Source organism: Citrus sinensis, chromosome 3 (assembly GCF_022201045.2).
Source record: "Citrus sinensis cultivar Valencia sweet orange chromosome 3, DVS_A1.0, whole genome shotgun sequence".
Classification (NCBI taxonomy): Eukaryota; Viridiplantae; Streptophyta; class Magnoliopsida; order Sapindales; family Rutaceae; genus Citrus; species Citrus sinensis.
The window spans coordinates 6,767,751-6,788,329 of record NC_068558.1 but is presented as its reverse complement, the minus strand read 5'-3'; the positions used below and the strand labels follow the sequence as shown (position 1 = coordinate 6,788,329).

At 34.5% G+C, this 20,579-nt stretch overlaps 1 protein-coding gene across 9 annotated transcripts; it reads left to right on the top strand.

Annotated features, from left to right (window-relative positions):
* The first annotated feature begins 1,383 nt into the window (after positions 1-1,383).
* LOC102607057 (DNA-directed RNA polymerase IV subunit 1) lies at positions 1,384-17,978 on the top strand. 9 transcript variants are annotated; one of them, XM_052437601.1, is made up of 20 exons: positions 1,384-1,435; positions 1,580-1,657; positions 4,281-4,405; positions 4,996-5,116; positions 5,214-5,335; positions 6,295-6,345; positions 6,427-6,636; positions 8,746-8,901; positions 9,024-9,119; positions 9,227-11,095; positions 11,348-11,517; positions 11,629-11,695; positions 11,797-11,915; positions 13,771-13,919; positions 14,519-14,778; positions 14,889-15,062; positions 15,170-15,307; positions 15,579-15,835; positions 16,505-16,616; positions 17,288-17,978. In XM_052437601.1, exons 3-20 carry the CDS (start codon positions 4,316-4,318, stop codon positions 17,456-17,458), a joined length of 4,332 nt encoding a protein of 1,443 aa, XP_052293561.1. In that variant the 5' UTR covers positions 1,384-1,435; positions 1,580-1,657; positions 4,281-4,315; the 3' UTR covers positions 17,459-17,978. The 9 variants fall into 9 exon arrangements, 8 of the variants coding, with proteins under 8 accessions (XP_052293561.1, XP_024954741.2, XP_015385387.2 ...); XM_025098973.2 differs by having other exon boundaries at positions 1,427-1,487; positions 1,576-1,657; XM_052437602.1 differs by lacking the exon at positions 1,384-1,435 and adding an exon at positions 1,473-1,487 and having other exon boundaries at positions 1,576-1,668.
* The last annotated feature ends 2,601 nt before the right edge of the window (positions 17,979-20,579 follow it).

Sequence of the window (20,579 nt, the reverse complement as noted above, 5' to 3'; positions counted from 1 at the left end):
GTCTCAGCGCAAAGCCCAATGTTTTTCTGTTTTTCCGGCTTTTCCAGGTCTGCCCTTTGACTGTTGTTTTAGCTTCCTCTGCAGAATGCTGGGACCTATAATTGGCCCCCACCACTCTCATTAATTACGAATCAGCCACTCTTCCAGCCTTCCCCGCGAGTAAATTCATTCATTCATTTTCATTCTCCTGTTTTGGATAATTAATAATTTTGCTTTGCCCATGACAACTAACTTTCTTCATAACAACACTCCTAGTTGTACTTCCCAAAAAATAATAATAAAATCAATTGGTGTGTATTTGGGAAGATTAGAAAATAATGCAAATGTAGCATGTACAAATTAACCTAAACTTCATTCTTAGCTGGCTGTGGACAAATTTGATCACAGGAAATTTGAGGAATATGGTATGGATTAATAACGTAATTATTATTATTTATTACTATTTCATGAAAACTTTTCATTATCTACATATACGTAATAATGCATTTTCATTAGTTTAATTTCGATAAATAAAATGTTAATTCTGATGTTGGTAAATTTAGTTTTGATTTTGAACTTATTAAATTCTAAAAATTGAAATGTTTGGATTCGGTCCAACTTTAATTCAAATATTAATTTTTTGTTTATATTTTAAATTTTGTCCTGAACGAAAACTAATTGATCAAAAGTTCTTGAAATCAAACTAAAATTAAATGTCAAAATTGAACTGAACGGAATTAGTTTGGATTGGTTTAAGTTGATTATTGGTTCAATTATAATCATTTCGTCCAACCTTAATTACTTCTTCATGTTTGATTAAGAATCATGTTCAATCTTTCAACCACAAACAAGATATGTGTAACATCAATACTAAAAGATTATGTTATTACATATTACGTTGTGATAGAAAAAAAAAATCTAAAATCATATGTTATTATATTTTAAATATATTAAATTATATTCCATTCCTCATACAATTTTTTTTTTTGAAAAAAAAAATTGTACCACAATTTAAGTTACGTCCTCCCTAAGTAATAAAATTGTTATGACCATTAAAGTATAAAGTCTCCATACCTTGAAAGTAATAATTATATATGAATAAATACCCATAATTTTAAAATTTATTCCAAATTCCAAACTGTAAGAATAATCAATAACATTCGAGTAATAATCAAATCCAAAGGCTTTATCTGAAAAGATAAGATTTTCTTTCAAAAAAAAGCTGAATCCCATAAATTAAAGATTAGAAAACAAAATTCCTTTATTTGTCAATTTTTATTTAGGAAAAAGGGCTGATAAAATCGTAATTAAAAAGAAAAGCAGGGGTATATAACTGACACAAGAAAAAGAACCTTATAAAAATAGTCCTCGCCCCCGTGTCTCTTTCAAAGTCTACCGTTACTGTTGCAGTTTCGCAACTCTCTTGCCTTGAACTCGGCGTTTTGTCTTTTGATCAGTAGAAACGAAACGACGGCGTCTTCACTAGCCTTTTTGCCCTTCAATTCTTGGTTTATTTACGTTTTTTTTTTTTAACTCAGTTATCAGTGGTTTTATTTATTATATTATTCACTGGGCTTCTTTACTGTTTGTTTCAAGATCATCACTCTGCTCAGTCCTTTGAGTTCTCTTTGTATTTGCCTGTCTTCTCAAGTGAAGACTGTTAAAAGTACATTACAAAGTGAGTAAAAGGTCTGTTTATTTATTTTTTCTTATTTTCAGAATTTGTATGTGACAATTCATCGTGGTTATTTATTTGTCTCGTTATTTTTTGTTTTCTTTAATACTTTTTTTTTTTGGGGGATTACGGTGGGTGGTTTTGTTTCTTTGTTTGCATGTAAATATGGGTTTATTTGGATGCAATGAGTAATGAAGCTCATGGGTTTTGAAGTAATGTGAGTGAGTGATATGGGGTTTTGTTGGTCGTTAGGGGGGTAAAAGTTTGAAACTCGAGCAATGTGCTTATAAAGTTTGAGTCTTTTTTGTTGATCGTCAGTGATTGATATGACTTCTTTTCCTTTTCTTTTTAAGCTGCAAATGACGAAGTCTTTCTGTAATTGATTGATCAATGGTGTCAATGGTGCGCTTTTTTTTTCTTTTTTCTTTTTTAAATAAATGACTTGCTAGCTGCTTTTTTTTTTCTTTAGTTGGTTATAGTTCGCACTGTTTTGTTTTTCTTGGCTTTTTTTTTGGGGGGGGGAGGGGGGGTGGGGGGGGTGAGGGGGTTTTCATGTGTTCGGATCAATGAATGAAATTGACAGCTCATGTAGGTTGTTTCATTAGATTGTTCATGGAGGGATCCTTTGTTTTTGGTGGTGGATTGGTGGGTTTGGTGCTTTTGCTTATTTGAAACTTTAAAAAAAAAAATTCAAATTGAGAAAGCAGTGATGATGTTCGCACTTGATTTTTGAATTGGCGCGAATGGTAGTTTGTATGTACTAATTGATTATGGTGGGTTATGGAAGTGTTTAAAAGTAACTGCCACTTTGTCCGCATGTTAATTTTTCAGTTTGATGTGGCACGTGTGCGATCTTGATTGCCTCGTGTTATTTTTGTTATGAATTACATGTGTGACGTATGAATAAATTGGCGTGCAATGGATATATTTGTCATGTTTGGTGAAAATTTTTGAAGTTCTCATGCAACCTACTCTTTTTATCAGGGTGATTTCCTCATTCATGCTTAAGTAACATGGAATTCTCTTAGGGTAGCAAGCCGGTGCTGAATTTTATAAAATACATTAGAGGTGCATCAATCAGATGCCCAAAGCTATGCTTTAGCTAATACCTTTCGGTTTGATCTCTTGATTAATTTTTAAGTGCTATAAGTTTTGCTGTTATTCATTCATTTATCTATTTTTGTTTTGACCGTTATTTGTACGCTAGAATGCCTTTGGCTTTTCTTTTTTGGTTATTCATTTTTGATATGATTCTTTTTCTTTTACGACGAGAGATAGTTTGAAGATTGATTCCAAATATGCAAAGCAAGCGATCTTAACTTTTTGTTGTAACCACAACAATTTAAGGACTATAAATGTATTGAGCAATATATATTTTTCTGGTGGTGGCATGCCTATTCATATCATGACACAAGTTATACTCAAAGGTTCTGTTTAGACACATATTAAACTACCCTTAATCTTTTGAGGAACCAAATGGACATTTAATACTTTGTTGATTCTTGCCTCTTATCATTTCTCCTAGACCAGCTGTGGTGGTATTAGGCCAGATAACATATTTAAGTCTTCTTTTCTTTTTCTTTTGATTGCAGTACTTGATCTCTTTATTCCTTGTTCATAATTTCTGAAGAATTTGTTAATAATATATGGTTTGGTTCATATTTAAAATATTGACAGAAAGCCTTAGACCAATTGTGTGCTTGAGTGTTTTTCTGCCACGAGGCAATTGTCGAGATGTGCATGTGGTATCAAATTAATAACGTTAGTTACAAATACATTGGATGATTCCAATTAATAGATGAAGAAGACCGTTTAAAAAAAAAAATTTAAAGTTTGTTGCTAGTAAAATTTATTGAAATGGGGGTTGATACAATTTTGTATAGCTTTAATTGATTTTAGGTGGATACCTGGTCCACTACTTGCGTGTCACTTGTCATTATATACCAATATAAGTACTCATAGTTTTCTTTACCAAATTTCAATAATAATAATAATTGAAATTTGTGGCAAGATTTACTTACTAAGGCCTTAGATGTTTTTGCAACACTGTTTCCGATGGTTTATGATTATTGTCATTTTTTCGCTGTTTTCCCTTCTTCCTGAGTTTCTGATTGGCTAGTGGGTGAGGAAGAAGTTCTAAAGTCTTTTGTGCTAGGCCTTTAGCACAATACCAAGACACTTCATGAAGCCAAGAGGATTTTGCTGACAAGCAAATCTCACAGGTTGAAGGGATTTTGACATATGTCTTAGAGAAATTTTCAAACAGGTTTTCTTATCGTTGATAACTTTAACTTAATAGTTATTTTATATTCTTCCTTGTTTTTTTTTTATGGGTTTTTTTGGAACCTTCAAAGATTTATTACACAATAGTTTGTTCAAGCAAATTAGAAAAAAGGATAAAAGAAGGGGTCTTTGGTTTCACCATTGGTGAATTGTGTTGCTGCCCCAAGCTACTGAACTTTATTGGGCAATCCATGGCTGATGCACTATTGTGTATCATATTGTGTGTTTTTGTCAGAACGGTCTTTTACAATAGATGTCTAGATTTAATCTTATTGTTATGCATATGTGTTTATTTGTGCCTAACACCATTTTATGGTTGGTCTTCCTTTGGATGTGCTTGTAGGTTGCTCGAACCATTATATAAGGTCACCAACTTCAATGGACAATGAATTCTGTGAAGAAGGGCTGGAAGTGCCCTCTGGTATCCTGACTGGGATATCTCTTGGAATTTCAACAGACACTGAAAAAGTGAGACCCTATTTCAGCTGATTATTCACTTATGTTATGTGCCTGGTGTCCTTTCTTTTGTAATTTTATTCATTTTGACGTGTTTGTGTGTAAATCACGTACCGATGTGCATGCATGTGCATTTAAGTTTTGACCAGTAAATGCTACTTCGAAAAGGTAGTGTACATTACATCATTAATGTACTTTCTTTTTCTGTTTTATACTTTGAAAAGTTTATAAAAGGTAGTTTTGCTACCCCATCTCCTTAGAGCTATCAGATTGTATTGCTGCACGTATCAGTTTAATGAAATTTATTCTTTGAAGCAGCCCCACGAATTTCCTATTTCCATCCCCCCTTACACTCATTCTGTACTTTTCTGTTCTTTCAGTTCTTACTTCTTTTGATGTTCCTTTACAATTGTTTCTTGCGTTCAATCTTTGATTTTTTTAACCCATCACATTGTGTTCTTGTATGTTATATGCTTTGGCTGTTTAGCCGTGGCAAAATGGAGAAAGAAGACCTTTTTACTATTTCATTGCTTAAGTTTATTTTTCAGAATGATGTGATGTATTTATCATGATAAAGTTTAATATTCTGATTTATTAAACAGGAAAAGTTATCCGTAATGGAAATTGGTGCAGTCAGTGAGGTCACCAATCCTAGGTTGGGGCTTCCGAACCCAACTAATGAGTGCTCCTCATGTGGAGCTAAAGATAGGAAAGCCTGCGAAGGTCTGATGCATAATTTGGACGATATTATCTTTACTGATATATACTTATTTATAAATTCTGCTAATTTTGCACTAACTGTATTTCCATCAATTTTCAGGGCACTTTGGCTTTATCAAGTTTCCATTCACAATACTACATCCATATTTTCTATCAGACATTGCAAAGCTTTTAAATAGTATCTGTCCTAAGTGCAAAACTATCCGGAAAGAAAGACAAAAGGTTAGGTACCTAGTGCTATGAGTTGATATGAGAAGTTTTGTACTACTGGAAAAGTTAGGGATATCTGTGATTATCTTTATTTAGCTAGATATATTTCCATTTTCTGGGATTGAGAAATCTAAAAAAATAGTGGAGCTCTCTCTCTCTCTCTCTCTCTATATATATATAGAAGTAACGTCCAATGCAGCATTATGGTGTTTAATTAGCTTAGAAGTAACCATATCAGCAGTATTAGTACATGACTACACACACCTAAGTTGTATGTATGTTTGACCTCCTGCGGTTATCAATTCAACAAAATTCTAATTATCTTACTGCAGAGAACAAAAGAAAAGTTGTGATCTTTGACGTCATTGAGTCAAATCTGAAATCCTTTTATCTAGTTCTCAGTGCATTTGATGATCCCTATGTCTGAAAAAAAGTTAAGAGCCTGAATCATGAACATCCATGTGAAGTTATATATATATATATATAGACTATAAACTAGTTTAGCAGGCTGCAAAGAGTTTGGGGAAAAATTATAATGCAGATTATGCAGCGGCTAGAAATTGGCTAAAAGTTGCAAAATTTTTTGCAGACTCACTGTGCTGGGAAGGGCTAGTGCTCCCACACCCAATCCACCATTGATCAATATGTGATAGCGTTTTGGTGAAAGTAGTAAATCTTAAAATGGACTATGTTTCAAATAGTGTTTTAGTTTGTTGTATTTTGCTTGATGTTTTCTTTATGATTTGTCCTAAAATGCTTGAAAGAAAAATTGAGTTTGCTGGTGTTTCGATTTTTGTCACCGTCCATGAATTTACATGTGATCAATGTGAGAAACTTTGCACTGCATACTAGTCCAAGATTAATATTAGGGAGTATAATGGCTAAAAAGTTGTCAGTCTTGTCAACGACTGTAATGTGGAATAATCTTTTAGGTCATGCTTTTCTGATTTTTCTTATTATGCATGTCCCAGGGGGCTGGTTCTTCACGGAAAGAACAGCCAAGGGTTTGCAAATATTGTGTTGTAAGTATTTTTGGTTCTTCTGTTTAGATTGTTCCCTTTTTCTCCTTTGTGGCTTATGAATCTAATTTTTCCTATTAACAGCGAAATCCTGCACAATGGTACCCAAGAATGCGGTTTAAACTTTCATCTAAAGATCTCTCAGGGAAAACTGCTATTATTGTTGAAATAGATGAAAAGCTGTCAAAGAAGAATAAAAAATTGCCTGATGATTACTGGGGTTTTATTCCATTTGATGCTCAACAAGAAGAAAATAGTGTGAAACCAAACAGAAAGGTTTTATCATGTAAACAGGTAGCACGCCCTTTGCTATATATATATATATAATTTTCTCCATTAATATGAATATGCATTTCTGTAAAACAGTTACACACACTTATACAAATTGCAGATGTGTATGTTATGTTGAATGCTGGAAAGACCCTGATTGCTGTATATTCATGTCTGTTGTATTAGATCCAATAAGTGATAGTCATATTTCTAGATTTAGTCGACTATAACACTCTCTTTCTTTTCTTTTTTATGATGGTCTGGTTTTAGGCTGCCTGTTTACCTTCATTGTAAAAGATATTATTTTATGTGTAAAATATCTTTCTGTTTGCTACTAGAGAAAATACCATAGTCATGCGAGCCAATTCTGTTTATAATGTAGCACGGAATAATTTCTTGCTATGTTTTTGCCTGCACTCCTTATGTTGGCAATATTTGTGTTGCCTCTGCTCGTATTTCCATTAAATATGAATTACTTTTCCTCTTAATTTCTTCATATTTTTTTCTTTTAATCATTCAGTTATTCTGTATGGTTGTTACTAATGGCCAAAATCTATCTTTTGGACTGTTGCTTGCATTAAAATTGTAGATAAATGCATATTGATGATTTTGCATAATCATTATTATTAAAATTTTCCAGTACCAAATTACTTTGTTTATATAACATCAATAAGTAGCCAAAAAGAAGGTTTAGATTGATTGATACATTCAGCAAGTTTTGTCCAAGAAGTAGTCATTTGCCTCAAAAACTTGACTCTCCCTGTCAATATTGCTTGGTTTCTTAAACGTTGTGTCCTGCACTGCACCAAATGGCCTTCTTTGTATCTCATTCAAAATGTCTGAGGAACAGTTCAATCAAATAACTAGATAAACCAATTTGTATTTGTTGTTGTCTGATTATTGTCTCATGTACTTCTAAATGTGAATTATTTTGTGTCTTTAATCTTTTGTTATACTATTTTACTATTCCTATATTACTTATATTACCAAGTTACTCTATGTATTAGTATATATGTTATGGGGAAATTAACTAAAAGGGTATTAATATATCATTATGTATTAACTAAAGATACTATTTAGTATTTTATTGCTTTACATATCAATTGTGAATTGCTTGATATTTGTAATAGTTTCTGTTATTCAAATGCCACTTCCCCCATGATACCAATCTTTCAGTCAGTCTTGCTTTATCTTTCTTGTAATATTTCCAGGAGGTGGAAAAAGATGCCTTTTGTTGTAAAGTTGGACTGAGGACAAATCTTATAATTCTTTTCAGAAGCCATTTCTAATAAAGAGATAACTGATGGGGGCGGAGGAATGCTATGGTGAAGACAAAGTTCTTTCCATCTTTTGCATCCATCTATACTGGGAAGGGTTTTGACCCGGGGGGGGGGGGGGGGGGGGTTCCTTGGGGGGGTTCTTGAAGCAAGGGTTTAGGGTGTTTTTCTACACTCTGCGCAGACAGATAAAAACTCTTCCAAAATGTTTTGGTATAGTTGTAGACACGTGTCAGGCATTTTTGTCTTGTTTGGATGCCTTGCCAACCTCATTCTTGTTTACTAATATATATTTTCTGCTCCTCACCAAAAATAATAATAATAATGAATAAATAAATAAAATAAAATAAAAATTCTGCAGCTACTTCCTGCATGACCTTTTATCATTGAGGCTATACCATCTCTTAAAAGGTTGTATGATAATGAACTTTATTGTTATTCTTGTGGAAATTTCTGAAGGGAAAAGCTTAAATGTCCGTCAAATAGATTAGTTTGTTCTGCTAACTGTAGTCTGAATTGTGAATTTTGAAATATTAAATTATGACTAAACAGATAAGTGTAAGCTAATAAGCAAGGGCCTGACGACATTATTTTGTCATATCTCAACTAGTGCAAGGGGATTTAAACAGTTAACTTATACCATTTTTATCTATTGCTAATCTAAATAGCGTAAACCAGTAGTGAAGAATCCAACAGAGTATAGAAGTTGTAATTGGAAATCCATATGGTTTTTATTTTGAAAGCATTTCTGTCATAGGTTTTGGAAGCTAGAATCACGATCTATTGTTTTCGTCATAAGGTCATACTTTCTTTCTCTGCTGCCAATTGAATGTCCTTATGATGTCCACTTATATAGGTAAGTTATTTGTTGAAAGATGTTGATCCAAGTATCAGAGAGGAGTTTATTTTGAGTAAAGATGCTCCCTTCCTCAAATGTTTCCCAGTAACACCAAATAATCACCGTGTGACAGAAGTTCCACATGCATTTTCGCATGAAAAGAAATTGTTTTTTGTAAGTATTTTTTTCTCTTTCTCTGCTTTTCTTGTCTTAAGATTTGGATGGCTTAATTAAATAATTGCGTGTGAGTTCTGTTTTTCTTTTCTCATGTCATGCTGTACTTGATTAATTTGTAGGATAATTGGACCAGGCATTTAAAGAAAATGGTTGACTACAGAGGGAGAGATATTGAATTGAGTCATCTCGTTCAGGACTGCTTGAAGATATCAAAGGCAAGTTGTGCAACATTGTTTTGCATTTGTTTCTTTAGGCACTCTTCAGCATCTTCTTATTTGAGAGAAAAATTATTTTGGCTTTTATTTATACTTTTGAAATGCAGTTACACTTAGACAAGTCATCGAGAAAAGATTCTGCTGAGGTCCGACAAAAGAAGAATATTGATATTTCCAACAGCTCTGGTCTCAGATGGATCAAAGATGTTGTTCTTGGGAAGAGAAATGATGATTGTTTTCGCATGGTTGTTACTGGTGACCCTAACATTAAACTCAAAGAAATTGGTATACCCTGTCAAGTTGCAGAGAGGTTACAAATTTCTGAACGTCTGAACTCTTGGAACTGGGAAAGGCTAAGTGTCTGCATTAGTTTTCGTCTTCTTGAGAAAGGGGAGCTTTATGTTTGCAGAAAAGGTGGGCTGGTTCGTATTCGACGTATTGATGCACTTGAATTAGGGGATATAATTTATAGGCCCCTAACTGATGGTGACATTGTATTGATAAACAGGCCACCCTCCATACATCCGCACTCCCTGATTGCTCTAACAGTGAAGGTCCTTCCAATAAGCTCAGTGGTCACAATAAATCCACTTTGTTGCTCCCCTTTCCATGGGGACTTTGACGGTGACTGCCTTCATGGATATATTCCTCAAGCAATTGGTGCTCGAGTTGAGCTCACTGAGCTTGTTGCTTTAGATAAGCAACTAATTAATCAGCAGAGTGGTAGGAACTTGCTCTCACTTGGTCAAGATAGTTTGACTGCTGCTCATTTACTCATGGAAGATGGTGTTCTATTGAGCCATTTGCAAATGCAGCAGCTGCAAATGTTCTGCCCTCATCGATTTCTGTCACCCGATATTTTCAAAATTTCAAAGGATAGTGTTTGGTCTGGGAAGCAGTTATTCAGCATGCTCTTGCCTCCAGATTTTGAGTATACATTTCCATCAAAAGATGTTTATATTAGTGGTGGGAAGCTCATATCTGCTGAAGGATCTTCTTGGCTGCGTGACTATGAGGGAAATCTTTTCCAATATCTTATCAAGCGCTATCGGGATAAAGTTCTTGACTTCTTGTATGCTGCTCAGGAAGTTCTTTGCGAGTGGCTGTCAGTTAGGGGCATGACTGTTTCACTCTCAGACTTGTACCTCGCTTCTCACTCATGCTCCCGAAAAATTCTGATGGATGAAATTTTTTATGGTTTGCGAGAAGCTCAGGACACTTGTAATTTTCAACAGCTGATGGTGGATTCTCATATGAATTTTCTTATGAGTGCTAAAGATAGTGAAAGCACCAGGTCTTTGCAAGGGGAGCACCTGTCTTATGAAAAGCAGAGATCAGCCGCTCTCAGTCAAGCTTCTGTTGATGCTTTTAAGCATGTGTTCTGGGATATCCAGAATTTAGCCTACAAGTATGGGAGTAAGGACAACTCATTGTTGGGTATGTTTAAGGCAGGAAGCAAGGGTAATTTACTAAAGCTAGTTCAGCATAGCTTGTGTCTTGGTCTGCAACACTCATTAGCCCCATTGTCATTTAGATTTCCCCATGAACTCTCTTGTGCTGCTTGGAACAGGCTAAGGGCTGGGGATAATACAGAATGTGCCAAGTCTTATATACCATCCGCTGTTGTTGAAAATTCCTTTTTGACAGGATTGAATCCCTTAGAATGTTTTATTCATTCAGTAACAAGTCGAGACAGTTCTTTTAGTGACAATGCTGATCTTCCGGGTACTCTTACTCGAAGACTTATGTTCTTCATGCGTGATCTGTGCACAGCATATGATGGAACAGTGAGAAATGCTTATGGGAATCAGATTGTTCAATTCTCTTATAATATTGAGGGGACATCTACTCCAACAGGTGAGATCGGTGACCAACCTGTTGGTTCACTATCTGCTTGCGCTATTTCTGAGGCGGCATACAGTGCATTAGATCAACCTATCAGTTTGCTCGAAACTTCACCGCTGCTAAATCTAAAGGTGCATTTTCCCTTCATCCCTTTTCTTTCTGAGAAGTGTAGTCAAGTTTGTTTATGTGCCTTTTCTTTTCCTTCAAAATTTGTGGAAGTGCATCTTTAATGACCCAGGTGGAGTTTCCTAATTGATGGATCAACCATGTTAATAAAATTTTTTACATTTCGTGTTCCAAACAAATGATGCATCAATCATGTTCAAACGGATCTGAGTATTACTTTCAATTTACCAGTTTTGATATTTGATGAAATTGCACAGAACGTACTGGAATGCGGGTCGAAAAAAAGCAATGCGGACCAGACTATGTCTCTATTCTTATCCAACAAACTGGGGAAAAGGAGGCATGGTTTTGAATATGGAGCCCTGGAAGTCAAGAATCATTTGGAGTGCCTAATGTTGTCAGATATTGTTTCTACTTCCATGATAATGTCAACTTCTATGTCTCTATTTCATTTTCATTTACTGCTCTCCTGGTTTTAAATTGGCTATAATGGTGAAGTGGTGATTTCATACTGATTGATGTCTTTTGTGGATATTAGCTACTCTCCACAGACGGGCAGCATGAAGCATTTTAGTCCTTGGATATGCCATTTCCATGTGCGCAAGGTAGGATATGCCATTTCCATGTGCGCAAGGTAGCACAATGTGGATATACATATCATTTATATGCCTGTGTTGTTTTTTGCTATAAATTTTTGTGCCTTCAGGAAATCATGAAGAGGACAGGATTGAAAGAACATTCCATTATTGATTCCTTGTACCGGCAGTGTAAAGCCGCTAGAACAGAATTGAAAATCAGTGTTCCTGATATGCTCATTTCAAACAAGTAAGCTGCTTCCCCCCTGGAACTGTGAAATTTAATTGCTGTTACAACAGGAAGTTACTGGACATTCATGTAACTCTATTTACCACTAGTGTTATGAATAGATTGAAACTCTTGGTATAATAGATAACAGGTAGAGATTGATATAATAGGAGTTCAATGTGGATTGTGTATTCTGTCTATTTAAAGTCACCACTTTTTAGGTATGGACACTACATTTGATTTGATCGCGCTGAACTCCAAACAGGACAGTTAAATTCATTTCTGTGGAGTGATCTGGGCTTGAATTCATTTCTTAATTTTAACCAACTTTTGATTGTTACCAGCGTGCATATCTAATCTCAGGCTGGCAACTTTTGAACCCATATTCCTTCTATCTTCTGCATAAAATGGGTGCAGTTTCTGGTCCTTTTGATCATTTTGCTGTTATAATTTACATCTGTTTCTTTCTAACTTTTTTTTTTCCCTTTTTCTGGTATGTATATGCTTTTCCTAATTGCTCTTCATCCTTAAATCTATTGATAATGAGTTTTAGGTAGTAATTTAATGCTGGAATACTTGCTTTTAGTGTCATGAAACAGTTGATTAAGTTTGAAAGAATCATTTTATGTTTTGAGTATCAGTCACATTTGTTTCTTACTGTCTTACTGTCTCTCAGTTGATAAAGTTTTGAAATAATAATGCTATATCTGAGGTCAAGTATGCGTGGTATAAGCTCCTAAGTCCTGTTTCATGCCTTATGGCATACAACTTGAACGTATCTTCTTGATATTTTATTAATCTCCTCCAGAAATGGCAGTGTCTGCATTTGAGTTTTTAGCATTTTATCATTATGTATTTTGATCTTGCTGATTATTCCAATATAAAAGAAGGCTGTCTGATAAATATGATTGAAAATATTTAATTAAAGGGAAATTATCCACCGTCTACCTGTTTTTTCCAACTTTTTCAAAAATACACAATTCTTTTTTTCTTTTTTTTTGCTGGAATCTACTGAAATTACATTTCTTTTCACTTTTCCACTTCCGTTTGGAAACCATTAAGAAAACTAACAGAATATTGTATAAATGACTTTTTTACCCTCAAATGTAAAAGATAAATTATCCACCGACCACCTTTTTTTTTTTTTTTTGCTGAACTCCACTTGAAGTTATATTATTTTGCACCTTTCCACTACTGTGTCATTGTGAAATGACAATTTTACATGTCAGCGAAGTTCTAATGGTGTTATAACGAGAGTGGACTAATGAAAAAAATGATAACTTCAGGTGGAGCGCTGCAAAAAAAAAAAAAAAAGATTAGTGTATTTTTGAAAAACGGTGAAAAAACGGGTGGACAGTGGATAATTTCCCTTAATCAAATTACTGGAAAGAATTTTTATTGCACACACACATGCTATTGGATTCTAATTTTTTAGCGACATACCATTTGTAGTTTTGCATATTATTAATATCTTACACTAAAATGATTGACAGTTTATCTGAAGCTGTTTAATTGTGTTATTTGCTCTGCTAAAATTCGTTTAAGTATGAAATTTATAAATTGTGCAGTTATTATCTAGTGTCATAGCTGTCTCACTTCCAATTTCTCTCATTGTGGGTTACTTTTTCTTTCATGCTTTTGCCTTTAAATTTATACTGTCATTACAAATTGTACTTTTTCCCAGCCAATTCTTGTACTCTCTCAGTTTTTCCAGAACTATGGATTTGAATTTACCGTATGTATAACACTAAAAGCTGTTTGGAACTTCTGAGTTTCCTTCTACTGCAATAATCCATAATGGTTCTTGTCTGGAACATCATTGTCCATTTCTTTTTTGAGATTATTGTTCATCTTAATTTATCTAATTAAATGGCAGGGACTGTTCTTCAATTAACATGCAGAAGGAATGCAATGACGCATTCTGTGTCACTGTCATGATTGTTGAAAACTTCAAGAGAACTTCCATAGATTTGGAGACAATTCAAATGTGGGTGATGCCTTTCCTTCTGAAAACAGTAGTCAAAGGTTGGTAGCACTCTGCATGTCTAGGTCTATCTTGCTTTAATTTTCAAGTTAACAGATATGACTGTTGATTGATATTTGATTCTAGTTTGCTGATTCTCATTTGTAGTTTCAAATGTCGGTCTTGTCTGTGCCTTTGTAGATATTGCTTTGATTCAAGACTTGGATTTGCTTAAATGTATTCTTAAATCTTGTTGAATTGGAAGAACTGAATCTGTTCCAAGCATGTCTGGAATGGAAAATTAGAAATCTGACAATTCTGAATGTCAAAGATGGGAAGAAACATGATTAAATGCTTCAAAACCAAACATGAAAAGAGTATACTGAGCTAGTTTTGTTATGTGGTTTTGCAAACATGCAGTTTCTTATATCTGAATAGTGATTACGAGCCCATGTAGTTCCGCTTATTTTTTAATCTTTTAACTTGCAGATAATTCTTGAAACCTGATAAATGTTCTGCTCTTTTTTCTCTGCAAAATGGACTATCAAAACTTAAAGTTTTGAAAATCCAGAATGCATTTAGGTACTCCATATATGTTATGTTACCCTTGTGGATATTTAGTCTTCTTTTCTTTGTTTTTTTTTTTTTTCATGTTTATTAGGATTCCGGGAGATTAAGAAGGTGGATATTTTATGGAAGGATAAACAAAAAGCATCAAAATCCCATGACGATTCATTCGGTGAGCTCTATCTGAGGGTTTCTATGTCTGGGCAATGTCATATAACAAGTTTGTGGAGTGCACTTATGAATGACTGCCACCAGATAATGGATATGATTGACTGGACACGCAGTCATCCAGATAATATTCGCAGTTTCTGTTTGGCCTATGGGATTGACGCTGGGTTACAATTTTTTCTCACTGTATGTTTCTCTTGACTGTGATTTTCCTTTTTCCTTTTTTTTTCTTTTGTGGTTTTTGTTCATGTGTGATAAATTCATACTTAACTGCTAATACGGAATTATAAATGCAGAATTTGGAGTCCGCTATATCTGACACTGGCAAGAACATACTTCCTGAACATTTGCTTATTGTTGCTAATACTCTGTCAGCTACAGGAGAGTTTGTTGGCTTAAATGCAAAAGGCTTGGCTCTACAACGAAAACATTCTTCTGTATCGTCACCTTTTGTGCAAGCATTCTTTTCTGTTAGTTCCTCTGCCTTGTTTCCTACTTTGAAGAACTTTGAGGTTTGATATTAAAGAAGCTTTTGTTGAGCCTGTAGTTCATACTCAAGTTTCGGATGTTGTTGCAGAATCCTGGTGCTTCCTTTATTAAAGCTGCAAAGGCAGGAGCTGTGGATAATCTTCAGGGGAGTGTAGATGCACTAGGATGGGGAAAGGTCCCTTCTGTAGGCACCGGCGGACACTTTGATATTATATATTCTGGGGAGGTAAATTTTGATTTTTTCTTACCAGTATTAGTAGTGTGCAAATTTTTACCGTTTAATGTCGAAATTTAATTGTTTTTTTTTCCTTTTATTAATGCTTTGGGTCAACTTTTTTTGTCATGCATTTATTCTCTTTCTTCAGATTATATTTTTATCTATTTATTTATCTGTTTATTTTCTTTTTTTAGTTGTGAGGGAGCAGCATTTGACTTTATTACTTGGCTATAAATTGTATTTAAAAGTTCTAATTTCCTGTTCCATAATTATTCATCAGGGACGCACACTTTCCAAGCCAGTGGATGTATATAACCTCCTGAGCACCCCAGTCAGTTCTAAGCAGAATGAAAAACTTAAAGTATGCAAAGCTCAGGGCCTTATATCTGACAAATGTGGTGCTAAGTTTGGTGATTTTGCGTTTAAAGGGCTGGGAAACCTGGATTTCGAGACCATATCTAGAGGGGTTTTGAGAAAATCTTGGACGTATAACGATGTCCTACGGCTCAGTAATGCCTTAAAGAAAATATTACACAAGTAAGCATTCTCCAATGATTTCCTCCTTGTTCTGTCTATGGCTTTAGTGGGGTATTCATTTATGTTTAATTAACACAGTTTCATATCACACTTGATTATATATGATTTTGTTATTCCCTTTGTATTTTTGTAAATTAACTGTAACATCTTACTGAAATTGTGAATGATCATATTGGAGTTTCACCTTGGAATGATGCCTTGTATTGGAGCATCTTGAATTGCACAGCTTCGCACATGTTACTTAAATTAACTTTTGGTAGAATGGTGTTCTCTATCTCCTACGTGATTTTTATCAAGTGATTCAAGGCACGGTGGCTTCCCAGCTGTGTGCTCTGCTTTGTGGAATTTAAAGTCAGTCCCCCCCCCCCCCCCCCCCCCCCCGTATTAAGAGTGTCCTTTCTTTTGTGAACAAAGTAGAGCACGGTAATGAGGAAATGTTTGAGTAACCCACATGCTTATATTTCATATCAAAATGCAGATTTAAGAAATGTACTCATATTTGGGGGTTTTCTAACTGACCATATTGTTTAATTCCATGATCCCTTTGTGTGATGCGTTAGTTCTTCGAATTCACAAGATTTTTTCCTTTTTGGGTAAAAAAATGAGAGCAAAGGTTTCTTTTGCCTTTTCTCTTTCTCCTAAAAAATTATGTGGCTGCTTTTGTTGTAGATATTCAATTGGTCAGAGGTTAAGTGAAAAGGACAAAACAACTGTGATAAGGGCTTTATATTTTCATCCTCGACGCAATGAAAAGCTTGGAATTGAGCCTCCAGATATAGAGGTATGTGGTTAAAAGAGTTTTTTAAGATCTCTATTGGTTCTGATTGGTTGACTTGACCTATTCTGTTAACCTGTATTTTGTTGATTCAATTATAGGAAAATAGTTGTTGGTAGTAGATTGGCGATATAAAAAGTGTTATCAAATTTTTGTGGCACTTTTCCAGTATTCTTTTCCATTCTTTTCCACATATTACAGTTTTAACCAACACTTACACAATTCAGATAAAATGAAGCAATAAGTTACATGGATCTTTGGGAGGTTAGTGTGTGTTTTGACATGTCAAGGTTTTTTTTTTTGGGGGGGGGGGTTGTGGGGGGGCGCAATCTTTTCATTAACATGGAATTAACATAAAGGAGAAATCTAATAAAAATAGAGTTAAAATATTTATAATATGTGCAAAGGAATCCTATTTTAATTGATGAATTTGTCTTAGATCCTCAGTTAATTGTTGCTTCTTGTAGGATAGGATAGAAAGGGGATTTGGCGGAAACTGACTTTTCAGTTGGATGGCTAATTTTATTACCTCAACAAACTGATCATTTACATTTTATACAAGTCTGATGCCATGTTCTTTCGCATCATTTAAAAAAAAACTACTTTTGGTAGTTTAGCATTATTGTACGTATAGTGGCAGGAGATATCATGATACTTTCTTCCCCCATCTTTTTCAGGTTACCTATCACCCTGAACATCAGAATTCACGTTGCTTTTCATTGGTAAGAGAAGATGGCTCAATTGAGGACTTCTCATATCACAAGTGTGTTATTGGTGCTCTTGAGATCATTGCCCCCGAGAAAGCAGAAATCTATCGGGCAAAATGGAAACGACTTGGTACTGCATGATCCATCTCATTGTACATGTAAATATCCAATGTCCTTGTGTCTGAAGTGTTAAAATTGGTGCTCCTCGACAATTCTAATCAAGTCTGATTTGCTGGATGGCTGACTCAAGATTTTGTGATGAATTTTGCTACTCTGACAGTGGCAATGCCCCATCGAAGAAGGATATATAGTTTCCAAAATTTTGTATCTTTCCAAAGCTGTAAATTCTCGAAAGATGCGTCACAGGGAGAGGCTACATAAACAGTAAGCCTGTTGTTTTTTGACTCTGTACAACAATTTTTTTATTTCATTTTTCCCCCCTTTCTTTTCTTTTCTGTAGTTATTTCTTTAAATATAGGAGTGTACCTTTCCCATGCTTCTTTTTGCTACTTCTACTGGGATCTTTTTTCCCTTGGAAGTTAGGCAAAAAAATGCTAGTGGAAGTAGCAAAGAAAAGCTCTGTGAAGGGCACTCTCATATTCAAGATGTATCAATAAATTCATATCGCAATGGAAAAAGATTTTCCAGTTATTCTCGTGAATAGCCTTCTCTCTTCATCCATCTCGGTAACTTGCGTTCCAAATCTAATCCTGCATCTAACCCCATTGCTGATGGTTTACACATCCCACCCCGCAAGTGTCTATAAACATAATGCCAGGTGAATTTAGCCTTGTTATGATTTCGATACATGTTCTAGAAATCCTTCATGTAGCACTATGGAGCATATGCTTTCGTGGCAGTTACTTGTCATCATGTTTCAGGTATTTTCAGTTAGGCTAAATTTGCTTCAGATGGAAAATTGGGTGTTTGTCAGCTTCTTGTAGTTTTGTCAAGGAGCTAAACTTAGGCAACATGCAGAGAAGAAACATGAAAAGGAAAGCAGTGCAAAAACTTGTTTTACTTTTTCTTTGGCATAAATGTATGCACTTTTTTTTTTTTTTCCCCAAAAGAATACTGATATACAGGACTAATATAGATATTTCAGAAATTACATTATGAGTGTAAGGACTCTCCCAAGGCCAAAGGTGCATTGCTCATGCATGCACTTTTTTAAGTTTTAAATTTTAATGGTAGCTTGAGCCTAGCAGACGGATCTGCGAATGCCAACTTGAAACATAAAGAAGAATATCCTCTTATGTGATCCCCACTCCCCAGATGCAATCCCCATCACATTTTAACATTAGCTTTGGATTTCTTCCCATATAAAAGACTTGGGAAGCAGTTATTTTAAAAGTGCTTCTCACCTTTATCACATATCTCCATTGTTCTTTTGTGCCTGGCCTAATTACTAAAAGCGAAAATACCCCATCACAGTCGAATAACCAAATTTCAAAAGAGAATCTATCCATCAGTTGAGGACGTTGTGGGAAGTGGGCTTTTAGGTTTCATGAGGTAGGGTCTAAATCACGTGCTAGTCCCCCTAGTCACCCCACCACCAATTACAACCACATGTCATTTGTTGTGATCCAGGAATGGGTGACTGAGCAATAATGGAGCTTTGCAGAGGAACTTCAATAATCAAGTATGAGAAAGACATGTGCTTGCTTTATTATATTGTTGTACAGATGTGTAGTGTTTAAGAATCAAACACTCGATTAGTACTGAGTTGAATAAATAATCCCGACTTGATTGCATCAAGAATCATTATGGCTCGCGTTGTTTTGAGTAGTCTTCAGTCACGGCAGCTTAATTTGCGTAAGTAAGGAGAAGAGCGTATACATAAACACGTCAAATGTAACAACGCTCATTATCTTGTCTGATTAATCCTCTGATATGTTATTTTAATTAGAATTGAAAGAACTGATGGTTTTTTTTTTTTTTTTTTTTTTTTGTGTGCGGTAATAATTATTGAAAACGACAGTCCCATCTCAACCGGTAATTAAATTCCCAGAGACACAACGTATTCTTCTACGATCCGAAGTAGGAATGAGTTCAAATCAACCAAAATTTCTCACCAAATTATTCCTTTAATCATGTCTGACAGCGACGTGTTATATAAATAAAAAAAAAAATGTAATCTCATGCATATCTTTATATCGCAAGTATCGAAAAAATATGTAGATCTATGAGAATCGCAAGGCCGCCAACAAGCAGCACAACAATTAGATTTTGTCGGGAGGGAATGGAATATTAGGTGCGTGTCTGTGTCTGTGCGTGCGAGATTACAGAAAGTAACAAATAAATTTTTTAAAGGAGTGCTGGTTGTATCACGTGATCTATAATTAAGCGGTCTGACTAGTGACTAAAACTTCGGTCGTAGTAAAACAGCTCCGTATCAATAGAAGTTACAGAAAGCTTAGCTTCAAAATATCTTAATTGTACTTATATATTCGATGTTAGATTAATTAATGGACCACTGTCTCATGGCGACAGCCACTTCTTTTATGTTATGGCCGCAATCACTTATTAATTAATATCATTAAACACGTCACGCGTGTACGTAACTTTTATACGTCCAAACAAATATTCGTGGTCCTTCGGTATGACAATGAGCTCGTTGACTTCTCTTTAATAAGGTTAAATTGTCCCATTCAAATAAAATAAAACAGTTTAAATCGTAGATGCTCTCAATTTTATTAGTGATATATTAAATTTAATTCATATTTTCTTTCATAATATTTTTTTTTTAAAAAAAAGATAAGGAGTAGGCAAATTCTAAATTCACATATTCAAATTTTATGTTAGCTTCAATCAAAGAGTAGTAATATCTCTATCTTGATCAAAGCTTTTTAGCAGTAAAAGCTGGAAGAATCTCGGTGAAAATAATGTCGGGATTGAATTGTGGAAGCAAGTTTCTTCTCCATGCAAACTAGGGCACGAGGTTAATAAATAATGAAGTATTTGGATCACAAACCAAAAAAAAAAAAAAAAAATATTCTGAAAATCTTGTAACAAATTGTGATTTTGCTACACTCTGTGAATTTCATGAGGATAATTACAAAAAAAGATATTTATACGTTTTTAATAAAACGTAAAACTTCAAATAATCGATAGATATTTATCTTTGTTCTATAGACTATAATTAGTCATTGATGTTTTTGTTTATCACGTTGTTATTAAGACAATGGGAGTTTGAAAATAAATAAATAAATAAAAATACAATAGAAAGAAAGAAAGAAAGCATGCCAAATGGAATCCTGGT

Bases quoted from the DNA above. Each gene is read 5' to 3' on its own strand.
- LOC102607057 (XM_052437601.1), top strand. From the start codon at position 4,316: ATGGACAATGAATTCTGTGAAGAAGGGCTGGAAGTGCCCTCTGGTATC. The intron at 4,406-4,995 runs GTGAGACCCTAT...TTTATTAAACAG, and splicing joins TTTCAACAGACACTGAAAAA to GAAAAGTTATCCGTAATGGA. The intron at 6,637-8,745 runs GTAGCACGCCCT...CCACTTATATAG, and splicing joins AGGTTTTATCATGTAAACAG to GTAAGTTATTTGTTGAAAGA.